This window comes from Lutra lutra, chromosome 14, assembly GCF_902655055.1.
Source record: "Lutra lutra chromosome 14, mLutLut1.2, whole genome shotgun sequence".
Taxonomy (NCBI): Eukaryota; Metazoa; Chordata; class Mammalia; order Carnivora; family Mustelidae; genus Lutra; species Lutra lutra.
Window position 1 is genome coordinate 75,373,087 of NC_062291.1, and position 11,927 is coordinate 75,385,013.

The 11,927-nt window shown below is 56.1% G+C and overlaps 1 protein-coding gene across 1 annotated transcript; it reads left to right on the plus strand.

Annotated features, from left to right (window-relative positions):
- The first annotated feature begins 333 nt into the window (after nt 1-333).
- KCNK18 (potassium two pore domain channel subfamily K member 18) lies at nt 334-11,793 on the plus strand. Its single transcript, XM_047701786.1, has 3 exons — nt 334-553; nt 3,040-3,168; nt 10,997-11,793. The coding sequence occupies exons 1-3, from the start codon at nt 334-336 to the stop codon at nt 11,791-11,793; spliced, it is 1,146 nt and encodes a 381-aa protein (XP_047557742.1).
- The last annotated feature ends 134 nt before the right edge of the window (nt 11,794-11,927 follow it).

Below are 11,927 nucleotides of genomic sequence, written 5' to 3' on the forward strand. Positions count from 1 at the left end.
GTTTGGTACCTGGAAGTCAAAATTGCAGCTTCCAGATGGGAAAGGCCAGAGCACAGAGCCGCTCCCACAACGTCACCCAAAGCCCCTGCAGGGCAGCTCCAGGCCAGTGGATCAATAGCAATTTGGGGTTCTGGGGGCGCCATCTAAGTGACTGAACGTGATGAGAACCGGCTGCTTCCTGGTCCTTGGGGAAGCACGTGCACCATCCACTTAGTGCTGGAGCCTGGCCATTCTCTGGGCACTCCCATTCCTCTCCTGTCCCTCCTCCTCCTCCAGCCGGGGCTGCTCCTGCCTCTCCCACCAGCTCCTCCTGTTCTGAGTGCTCCTGGGAGGATGGAGGCTGCGGGGCCACCCCCGGCCAGGAAGTGTTTGCTGGAGGCCCTGGAGAAGCTTTTCCCTCGCTTCTGCTTCCTCTGCTCCCTGGTGACCTACGCACTGCTGGGTGCTGCCCTCTTCTCGGCCATCGAGGGTGGCCAGAAGCTGGGGCCAAATGACCCAGACTTTGAGGAGTTCTTGGTGGAGCTCTGTGGCATCCTGAAATGCAACAGAACAGGTAGGTGGCTCCTCTGGGTGGGGTGGGCCCTTTCTCCATGTGGGGAGGCAGCCCCCAGAGAGCAGAGGGCTGGGGGGGGAGGCTGTAGGAGCCCTCAGCTTGTATCCTCTCTGCCTCTGTGTGGGACCTTAGGCAAATGACTCCTCTCTGAGCCTCAGTTTTCTCCTCCATAAAACAGGGAAAACAAAAGCCTGTTAGGGTTGCTATGAAGAATGTAGGGAAAGCACTGAGTGCCCAGTACGTGCTCGGGAAGGACCCTTCCCTTTGCTCAGTTCCCTTTGCCTCAGTTCCCAGCCCCACCCAGACGGACAGGTTCTGAGGAGGATGGATTGCTGGAGATTTGATGAGGTTGGTTGGGGGCCATGGGTGACCAGACTTGGGGCTGCGGGTTCCTAGGCTGCTCCTCCGAATTATGCCTGCCCAGCCCCAGGACTCAGTCTACAGGAACTAGGATTCAAGGGACAATCAAACTGGGCTTGGCCCCCCAGGGGGAGCCGCCTGGCCCTCTTCTCTCCCACTTTCTGTTCCCAGTGGCCTTTTCTACCGTTGCGCTCAGGGGAGGGAACTGGTAACTTGGGTGCCCGGTTTCAATCCCGGTTGCTCCCCCAACTTGCTGTGTAACCTGAAGCAGAGCTGTTGCCGTCTCTGTGTCTCAGTGTGCTGGACGGTGGGGGCCCACAGTCTCAGGCCTGCAAATCATAGGGACCCTGTGGGAAGCAGATTAAGAACATGAAGCCTCTTGAAAGGCACAAGGCACTTTTCTGTCCTTACTGCATTTCGTTTGTCTTTAGTCACTTAGTCCTGCTCTGCCTTGTTCCCCAAAGTTTGCAAATATGTATTTCACAGACTAAAATAAAAATATAGAGAGTCCACAGTAAAAGACAAAGGAAAAACAGCCTCTACAAGTGAGGGGAAGGATGTCCCTGGTGTGATGGGTAAGTCATCAGCTGGGCTTCTCATGGCTCCCCCCATGGACCTGACCTTGCTTCTCCAGCAGGCTTTCAGGAGGCAGAGTCTCTCCTCCACGGAGGGTCCTGCTCCTTCTCTCTGCATCTCTACCAGACAGACACACGCTGCTCAGTTGACCCAGGACATATCCTCTGCCACCGCCCCCGCCATCGCCAGGACACTGAGCCATCCCCAGCTCTGAGGGCAACAAGTTCAGAGCTTCCCAAACCTGATCAGGCATCAGAATCATCCAGGGAGCTTGTCTGAAATACACATTTCCAGGCTCTTCTCCAAACCCACTTAATCAGGATTTCCAGAGCTGGGCTGGGAATCTTATAAAGTTTCCCCGGTGATTCTGATGGACAGAATACAATGGGAACACAGGCACTGGGCCAAACCCATTTTGTTTTTGTTTTTTAAATAATCTCTGCGCCCAATGTGGGGCTCGAACTCATGGCCCTGAGATCAAGAGAGTTGCGTGCTCTTCTGACTGAGCCAGCCAGACGCCCCTCCCACCCCGTTTTTTACTAATTTTTGTTGGAGATTTAAATGCCCTGTAAGTGCAGACCCAGTGCAGAACAAATTCCTGCGTTATCGCACTGAGTCCTCATGCCACCCCCAGGGGCCTGTATGAACTGACCCCTTTTACAGATTCGGAAACGGAGGATCTGGGAGTTAAGCAGCTGGCCAAGGTCACAAACTACAAAGTGGAGCCAAGGATTCCACCCCGGGGCGTTGGACTCCAGAGCCCACTTGTCACCACATCATGCTCCCTCCCTGATGGGGAAGCAGGCTCAGAAAGAAGCATCCCGTCCACGGCTGTGGGAGCTACCCAGGGTCAGAGCCGGCTCTAGAATGTCCAGACTCCCAGCTCGGCGTCCTTTCACATGAGTTGTGAGCTCCCGCCACATGCCAGGGTCTCAGGATGGCTCTGAGGTCCCAAAGCCCACTGGCCACCCAGGCCAATAGAGCTATTTGGGAACCTCCCTGAGGAACCAGGGCCCCAGTCATGCTCGGCTGGCCCAGGGTCAGATGTGAAAGTCACGGCTTCCCAGAAATCCTCAGGCGCCTTGGTGCCCACAGATCCCAGTATGAGTACCAAATGCCATCAGTCTTAATGACCTCCGGGATTAGGGATGGTTTGTATCCATATAAGAGCTTGCATTTCATAAGACCCATTTTGTTTTCCATTCTCAAAACCTTGTGAAAGAGACTGAGCAGAAGTAGAATGCCCCTTTGCAAAGCGAAAGACGCAGCGGCTCAGAAATTTCTGGAAGCCCCCTTAGGCCACACAGCAATCCTGTGGCTGAGGTTGTGCCAGACCCCTGGGGGACTCTCCCTGAGGGCTCCTCTCACAGGGGACAAGGCCTTGTCATCTCCGCAGGAACTAAGTGCAGAGACAGCAAAAGCAGAACCAGGTTTTGGCATTAAGGGGCCACAAGGCAGGGGGATCCTGTTCCCTGGGGAAGACCCCTGCATGTGGTGGGACCTGTCTTGAGCAAAACCCCCTCCCTCACTCTGGTCCTCTCTTTCCCCAGTGGAGGAAGGCAGGAAACGGGACCTCGGGGTGCTACTGCAGAAGGTGAAGCCCCACTGGCTTAACGGGTTTGCAGACTGGTCCTTCCTGAGCTCGCTCTTTTTCTGCTGCACAATGATCAGCACCGTGGGTAAGTCCCAGGGCAAGGGCAGACCTTGGTGGGGAGATGTCGGGGGAGCAAGAGGGAGCAGGGGGAGGCTGGGGCGCCTTGGTGGGGAGGTAGAATATTCAGTTCACTCGGTCAAGTAATGGTGCAGGAGGGCTGGCCCTGTGCTGGGTCTGCCGGGCCAAGGAGCCACGTAAATCTGCAGGACTGTGCTCCCTCCTAAGGTGGGGACTCCTACTTGGGGGAATTTGGAAGGACTACCCTCCCTTCTGGTGGGTGCAGCCCCTTGCCCCTGGTGGAGGCCCCAGGGAGCAAGGTGTGGCTTGCCTTTCAGCCCCCTTCTGCCCCTTGGCTGAATATTCTTGTATGAAACACCTCCTGCCAGTGGTACCCGCCGGCCCAGGCTCCCGGGTGACCGGATGGGGTCAGCCTGCGATGTATTCGGGGTATCGTGGGGGCGCAGCATAAGGGCAGCTGCCCCAGGCTTGGGGTGGTCCGTCCAAGAGGTGACACTTTAATGGTAAGAACATTTTAAAGGCTCCCAGGAGGGGATGACGGCCAGGCTGAGTCAGGGAGAGCAGGAGGCGCCAGTGTGGGGGAATGTGGGTGTGAAGAGGCCACTCCAGGCCCGGTGTGGACAAGGGCCCAGTAACAGAAGGAATGGCGGGCATTGTAAGGAGGTTAATTAGGGGTGACGAGAGGTGGGAGGGAGAGGAGGACCCAGTCCACACGAAGGCCCTGCAAGCTGGGCTAAGGAGTTTGGGTTGATCCTGAGGGCAGTGGGGAATGTCCTTTAAACAAGGGAAGAACACGGTAGCGCAGCGTTCCAGAAAGATCACCCCAGCTGTAGCGCGGGGTGGGGGACAAGAGAGGGTAAGACTGGCAGCGGGAGAGTAGTGGGGGGGGGGGCTTCTGCAGCCTATGAGAGCGAGGATGGCATCCTCATCCAGGACAGTGGTCATGAGGACAGAGAAGAGGGGTGGATTGGAGGAAGTCTTTGCGGGAAAGTCTGCAGTGTTCGGATACCTGGGGGATGAGGAAAACATCAGTCTCTAGCTCTGCTGGGTGGGACCGACAGGCTGCGGGGAGGGTGGTGAAGACCCTGGGTCCGGGGATGGAGGCAATGATTCGGGGCCAGTCAAGGTCAAGTCTCTGGGGGAGCTTCCAAGGGGAGACATGCAACCCTGCTGGAAATGTGGGTCTGAGGCTCAGGGGTCGGGGCAAGGTTGGGGAGATGGGTTTCAGAGTCAACAGCATATAGATGACAACTGACTCTCAGGGAACAGAGGGGAGAGCACCGAAGGGGGGGAGGGGTGGCGTGGGGAAGGGAGCTGGTGCCCAGAGCAGGACTGAGAGCGCCGACAGTGAGGTGAGGGAGGAGGAAGGGCTGCGGTGGTAATGGGGACCAACAGTTACCCTCAGGGTACTAAGCTGCCTCTTTTAAAGCTCAGAGAGGTCTTATGAATCAGGTGGGGGAGCCTGAGCCCAGAGAGGTGCTGTTAGGGGCCAAGAACACACAGTGAGTAGAGCTGGTGCCCACGAATAGGCCTCGAGACTCCAAGTCCAGTGTTCTTTCCCCAGACTAGCCTGCCAGTCTTGCAGGTCCGTGGGGGTGCTGCAGGGATGCTGCCCAGTCCTGCCCAGGGAGCCCCAGGGAGAGTCTTCCTGTGTCTGGGGCACAGGGGCAGCTCAGATTCCCAGAGAGACCTTGTGTCTGGCTGGAGTTGATGTTAGGGCCTGGAAGGAAAGGCGCTTGGAGAGAAGGAGCCTGCCTCACCCCATTCCCTGCACTTCCTTTACGTGCGTCTTCAGCCCCAAAGCAAGGATTCCTTATATGCAAGTCATTGACCCAGGGCAGTCGTTCCAGAGCCCAGGGTAGAGGGGAGGGTGTGGGGCAGAGCTGACCCCTACAGTGCCCATGTGCTCATTTAAAGGGGGCCCCAGGGGTGCCTGGGTGGCTCAGTCATTAAGGATCTGCCTTTGGCTCAGGTCATGATTCCAGGGTCTTGGGATCGAGCCCTGCATTGGGCTCCCTGCTCAGTGGGAACCTGCTTCTCCCTCTCCCACTCCCCCTGCTTGTGTCTCTCTCTTGCGGTGTCTCTCTCTCTGTCAAATAAATAAATAAATAAATAAATAAATAAATAAATAAATAAAATCTTTTAAAAAGAGGGGGAGCCCAGATCCTCTTCTCGGGGGCCACACAAAGTGTGGTCTCCTGGGGGACAGAGCAGAGAACAGACAGGAGTGGGGGGGGCGGGGCAGGAGCAGTGGCCTCCTGATCTAGGGACCTGGGGCTGCTCTTACACTTGGGTGCTGTGTCCCTGGGCCCCCCTCTGAGGATGCTTGAGGGACTAAGGGCCCCTGGCTTCTCTCCGCGCGCCGCAGCAGGCTGGGACAGGTGGGAGGGGCCGCTCCAGGGCTGGCAGGAGTCTCCCCAGCGGGGAATGGGGTCACAGGAAGGCAGGTGGTGAGGCTGCCCTCAGCCAAGGCTCAGGAGCTCCTGGGTCAGCATCCTCACTGGGAGTGTGGCCCATGGCTCCACCCTGGCCCCTCTCGGCCAATTCCAGAGAGTACCAGTCCCCGCGAGGGATGAGCCTACACGGGTTGCAGAGCCCAGGCCCTGGCCGCGTGCTGGGGCTGCAGCTCCTTCCCACGTGGGGAGTGGAGCTCCCTGGACAGCCGTGGACCCTGGAGACTGGCCATCTGGGGTCGGCGGCGTGACCATTAGGGAGCAACGTGGCCCTTCTGACTCCCTCATCGGTAACGCCTCCCAGGCCTGCCTTGCAGGTCACCGTGAGGATAAATGTAGGCGACACCGGGATCCGCTCAGCGGCCGCTCACGGAAAATCCAACCCAACGGGCTTCAACCGCAAGGAGAACGCGCTCCCCCCGGAGTAAGAAGTCCGCGGAGGCAGCTCCGGGGCCGGCTCACGAGCGGCTCGGCCGTGGCCTTGAGCCTCAGGTCCTCTCCCATCCTGCTTAGCGGCTCAGCAGGTCACCAGAGTCCACTCCGGTCGCGCGGCCCTGCATGTCCGACTGAGAAGGGGCTGGCCGTCACCACCAGCAAGGAAACTCTTCCTAGAAACCCCCCACACCTGAGTCAGTCCTGGCAGATGACCAGAAGGACCTAGACCAATTGGATCTATCTCTAAATCGGGGGGTGGGGGAGCAGCCGTACCCCAAGAAAGATGAAGGAATAGTTGCTGAACACCCCGCGTTTGCGGCGACAGCTTCACGGATGGACGCGAGTTTGCGCTCAAGCGCGCCCCCAGGTGGCTCCTGTCAGAGCCGGGCTCTCCCCCTCCTTGCGGCTACAGGCAGGGAGGGACGGGCAGAAAGAGCACCGCTAACTACCGCCCTACTGGGCAATTCCCAGCGCCGGGCGTGGTCTGTCCGGCCTTTATATGCACGATCTTATCTAAGCCTCATGACACGACCGGCCTATGGGGCAGGGGCTCTGCCATTTAGCGGCGAGCTGAGGCTCTGGAGAGGGAGCTCACAGCCCCCAAGGCAAGGTCGGAGCGCAGCTGGCCTTTCCAGAGAGACCCACAGCTCAGTGGAGCAGCAGTGGCAGGGAAGCAGCAGCCTCAAGGAAGGTAGTGGAGATGAGCAAAGGGGTTCAGTTCGTTTTCCTTTTCCTGGAGAACTTCAGGGGATTAACCTAATGCAGGCTTTCTGGGCAGGCACCGTGGACATCTCGAGCTAGATGATTCTTCACGGTGGGGGCTGTCCTGGGCATTGTAGGAAGATTAGCGGCATCCCTGGTCCCTACCCACCTGAGGGCCCTACTTCTCCTGCTGTCTCCACATTGTCAAATGTCCCCTGGGAGGCAAAATTTTCCCCAATGAGAACTGATCGAATGCGGTGGTCTCTGGACCCGTTAGCATGCATGAGCATCACCTGGGAACCTATTAGAAATGAGAATGAATTCTCAGGCCCCATCCTAGACCTGCTGAGCTGGAAACTATAGGTGTGGGGCCCAAGAAATCTGTATTTAATAAGTTCTCCAGGCAATGCTGATGCACGCCAATGCTTGCAAAGCTCTGATGCGATTCGACGGTTCTCAGCCCTGGCTGCACATTGCCTGGCTATCTTAGGGTCCCAAGCCTGGACCCTAAGCAATCAAGTCAGGGTCTCTAGGGACAAACCCAGGCCTCAGTATTTTTCAGAGCCCTCCAGGTGATTCTAATGGGAGCCCAGGCTGTGAACCACTGATCTAATGGAAATGCATTATCTTGGTTTAAGTCCCAAGAAAGCGAGGCTACCATCAAATCAATTAGGACATCATGTCGTCCGGTAATTACAACTGGAAGAGGATGTTGGGGAGGTTCTCCGCTGCCTGTGATCAATAACAGTGTTTGAAGTGCTTCCTGCCCTCCATCTCTGGGCCACCCTTAATGCACCTGGCCTTGATGGGGAAAAAGGGACACCTGGCAGGTGTGAGGTTGGTCAGTCCCCAGTCATTTCCGACTGGGTCAGTCTCCTTGGATTAGAAAGTAAAGTGTGTGGGGGCTCTACGGGGGCTCAGTCCGTTAAGCTTCGGACGCTTGATCTCAGGGTCAGGAGTTCAAGCCCCACATTGAACTCCATGCTGGGCGTGGAGCCTACTTAAAAAGAAAGAAAGTAAGTAAAGTGCATGGGTTATTAAATACTCACAGCCTAAGTGAAGTGGGCTGACCGTACTGGAATATAGGAATACATTATAAGAAATGATGGGATTTTCCGTTATGCATCTCAGCATTCAATAATGGGTACAGTTAATACAATTTCCTTCACAGGGGCCACATACTCTCTCAGGTTTGCTTCCTTGAAGCATTTTCTGAAAAATGGCATATCTCCTAGATTCAACGTGTTCTACCTCGAGGCCACCTCTAGTTTAAACCCGCTAAATTCGCCCTTGCCAAGGAGAACACTGGGGGGGGCAGGTGGACAGGGAAGCCTTCAGCTGAGGGGTGCACGCCCTTGTCGGCTTTGAGCTGTGCCACCCCAGACAGGTCCCCTGACTTCCCTGTTCCTTGTCCACTAAATAATGGTAATAACGATGGTTGTTGGCATTAGGGATTTTGCAATGCAGGGAATTTTCACTCTAAAAGGCACTTTATTCTAGCAATGGGATGTTCTTTTCTTTAAAATAGATCTGATGCTGGGACCCTATCCTAGAAGCCGAGATGTTTTTACTGTGGGGTGTCTCCTGACTTGCCTGGGAGTGCACAAGAACCCACCATCTAGAAAACAGGGTGGCCCCCCTCTCTGGGCCCTCATGGCTGCTGGGGACCTGCTAAGCACTGGTGGCTGCATGGGGCTTATGAAAAGCTTTGGCCCAAGAATCTTCATTGACACCTGGGGCTCCATGGCCAGGTCTGAGCTCCTTCCCCTCCACAAGAGGGTCCAGGTGCCCTCGTCCCTCATCTTCCCTGCTCCAGAGAATCTTTCCATGCCTTCCTTCATGGCTGGAGTGACCAACTGCCCAGTTTGCCTGGGACTGCCACAGTTTTAGCACAGAAACCCCTCAGTCCTAGGCAAACTGGGCAGATAGTCATCCCACCGGTGGCCCACCTCTGTTCCTCTTCTCCACCTTCCCCTTTAAGACCACACCCCCACCTTCATCGCCTCAGTGCTTCTTGGCTTTTACTGAAGCCCGGACAGGGCTCTGAGGCCTCTTGTGCAACCTCTTCTCCTAGAGGCGACGGCCGGAGCTGCTGGAGACCCTCAAGGAAAAGGGAAGGGAAACTGAGGCATTTGGAACCCTTGGCATTGTCTCAGCAAGTCCTGCCCCCTGAAACAAACCTGGGTTTCTGATGGGAGGGTTAGCCAACGTGGCCCCCATTCCCGTCCCCTGGTGTATACAACTGTTGGGTCCTCACCACATCCTATGGATGGTGGAGAGCTAAGCTCAAGGCCTTGCTTCCTTCTCAGGTAGGAGCTCTAAAGGGCAGGACCTCTGCCTGTTTCCCACTGTACCCCCAAGCCCACCCACAAGTGCCAGGCATGAATTAGGTGCTCAATAAAGGCGAGTCCAGGAGGGGCGCCTTGCTCTAATCGCTCATGGGACAGTGTGCTCTTTTATGTCCTGTGGTTGATCTCCACCTGCCACAGCGAGCTCACCAGTGTGGCTACGTTATTCACATCTGCCTCTCTCCCTACACCAGAAACTCAGCGAGGTGGGATTCCGTATCTGTTCTGCTCACCACGGTGTCCCCAGCGCATGCAGTAAGCGCTCAATGTGCACATACGCTATGAAGGCACATTCAGATTGAACTGCCCCTGCCACCAAATGCCACCAATTTGCCTCGTGGAATCAGCCAAGGGGGGTGTGGAGTGCTCTGGGATGGATGCCAACCGATGAGACCGTTGAGGTCCGCAGCGCTCTCCCAGGACCCTGGTGTTGCGGGGGACCCGGATGCATGCCTGACGCTGGAAGGCAGAGCCTGAGGCCAGAGCAGGCCACCGGGAGCCGGGAGCTGGGGCTGGGGTTAGCCAGCCAGCAGAGCAAGTGCTGTTGAGTCAATTTGCATAATTGGCCTAGGTTTTTCTGTATTAATCATCCTTTATGGCATCAAAAATTAAACACAGGCGTTTAATACAAAAGCATTTCCCTCACTCTGTTGAAGTCACTGAGCTTGCTCCCTCCAGAAGCTCCGGATGCCTGGGCTGTGGGGTTTAAGGCCTCTCTGTTCTGGCCCCGCTTTAGATGGGAGGGTCGGGGCTGGGGTGATGGGAGGGGGGCGGCGCCTGAAGAGCACAGAAGCCTCAGCCCACCCCTCCCTTTGCTTGGCTGACTGGTTTGTAAGAATGGCAATGTTCCACCCCCTTGGGTGCTCCAATGCCGGTGTGACAAGTCTAAAGCTTGACTGCCAACTCCACTCTTCGTCCCTGAATGCTCTTGGCTGGGTTGCTCCATTTCTCCAAGCCTCAGTTTCCCCACCTGTGAATGGTGATAACATCTGCCTCTGCAGGTGGGGCACTGCCAGCCCCCAGTAAGCGCGACCGGCAGTATTGATCAGCCTGAGCGTGGGGACGCCAGCATTTCTCAGCTTTGCCCGATGGGTCAGGCCCTGGTCTCACGTCATCCTTCCAGGGGGTCAATATACAAAGCGGGGATTGCCTCCCTGTGTTATGGGCAAGAAACTTGACCACGTGAGCGCAAGTCAAGTAAGGTTCTAGGAAATGGCAGAGCTGGGATTCGAACTCAGGTTGGTAAGAGTCTCGATGCTGGGATCCTTACCACTTCACTAGCGTTTGTGAACGTGTTGGTCTAATCTACTAAACCTCAGTGGCTCCGAGGGCAGCAACTTGTATCTCATACCTTCCATCCTTCCGCTGTCCCTCATGCTATGTACACTGCTGTACACTGTTGGCGTATACTAAAGGCCCATTATGGAGGAACAAATAAAGGAGGGGTCCAGACATCCCGGGGAGGACAAGGGTGGCTTCTTAAAAACAGGTGCTTTTGTGGAGGATGAAGGAGGAGATGGGTCTGATGGCAGAGCCGACTCCCGCCTCCCCCCTTGCATGCGTCCCGCCATGCCGATGTTTAGAAATGGCCGCGGCAGAGTGAAAAGCGATCAGCTCACTCCCAGACACGCTTGTTCCCTGCCAAGAACGTCTTGGGTCCAAGATCTGGACATGCCGTGCTCCTTCTCCTAAAGAGAAGCTGAGTCTCCCCTGTCACTGCCCCCAGCAAAGCAAGCCCAAGGCCAGATGGCTGGTGAATGTATTAAGATGAGTATTTTCAAACACATTGTGTAAACCATCGTACCAAGGAAGAGAAATGGCAGAAGGTCTCTTGAAAGCTTTTTCGGGGGAGGGGGAAGAGCAGACAACCATTCCTGGGCTCTGTGCTCTCTTTCAGGTTACGGCCACATCTACCCCGTCACCAGGCTCGGTAAATATCTGTGCATGCTCTACGCACTCTTTGGCATCCCCCTGATGTTCCTAGTCCTCACGGACATGGGTGACATCTTGGCCACCCTCCTGTCTACATCTTACAATCGGTTCCAAAAACTCCCATTCTTCCCGCATCCCCTTCGCCAGTGGTGCTCCCGCCTGCTCTGCAGAAGGCCGGCCACCAAGCCCGCGGCTGAAGCTGTCCCCAGGATCGTCATAAACGCCCAAGAGCTTCCGGGTCCCAAACCCGGCCCGTGTCCCTCCGCCCCAAGCAGCAACACGGATCTGTTCGAGAGACTTCTTGCACGAGAGACACAGAACACGCTGCCCCCGCCCCCGCGGGCCGTGGAGAGGAGTAACTCATGTCCCGAGCTGGTGTCAGGACGACTCTCCTACTCGGTCATCAGCAATCTGGATCAGGTGGGACGGCAGGTGGAGAAGCTGGACGTGCCCCTCCCGGTCATTGCCCTCCTTGTGTTCGCCTACATTTCCTGTGCAGCCGCCATCCTCCCCATCTGGGAGAAGCGGCTGGACTTCGAGAACGCCTTCTATTTCTGCTTCGTCACATTGACCACCATTGGGTTCGGGGACACCGTTTTAGAACACCCCCATTTCTTCTTGTTCTTCTCCATTTATATCATCATTGGGATGGAGATCGTGTGCATTGCTTTCAAGTTGGTGCAAAACAGGCTGGTTCACATCTACAAAAATTTCATGCTGTTCTTTGCAAAAGGGGTATTTTACCAGCCTGTTAAAAAGTGAGATCTCTGCCATCTCTTGTGTGACAGACGCCAGCAGAGCTGGTCTCTTCATGTTGTCTTTTGGGGTCCAGGGTAGTTAGAACTGGTGTCCCTGCAGCCTGTCCCCCGAGACCTTGGGGCTTAAAGACAAATCCT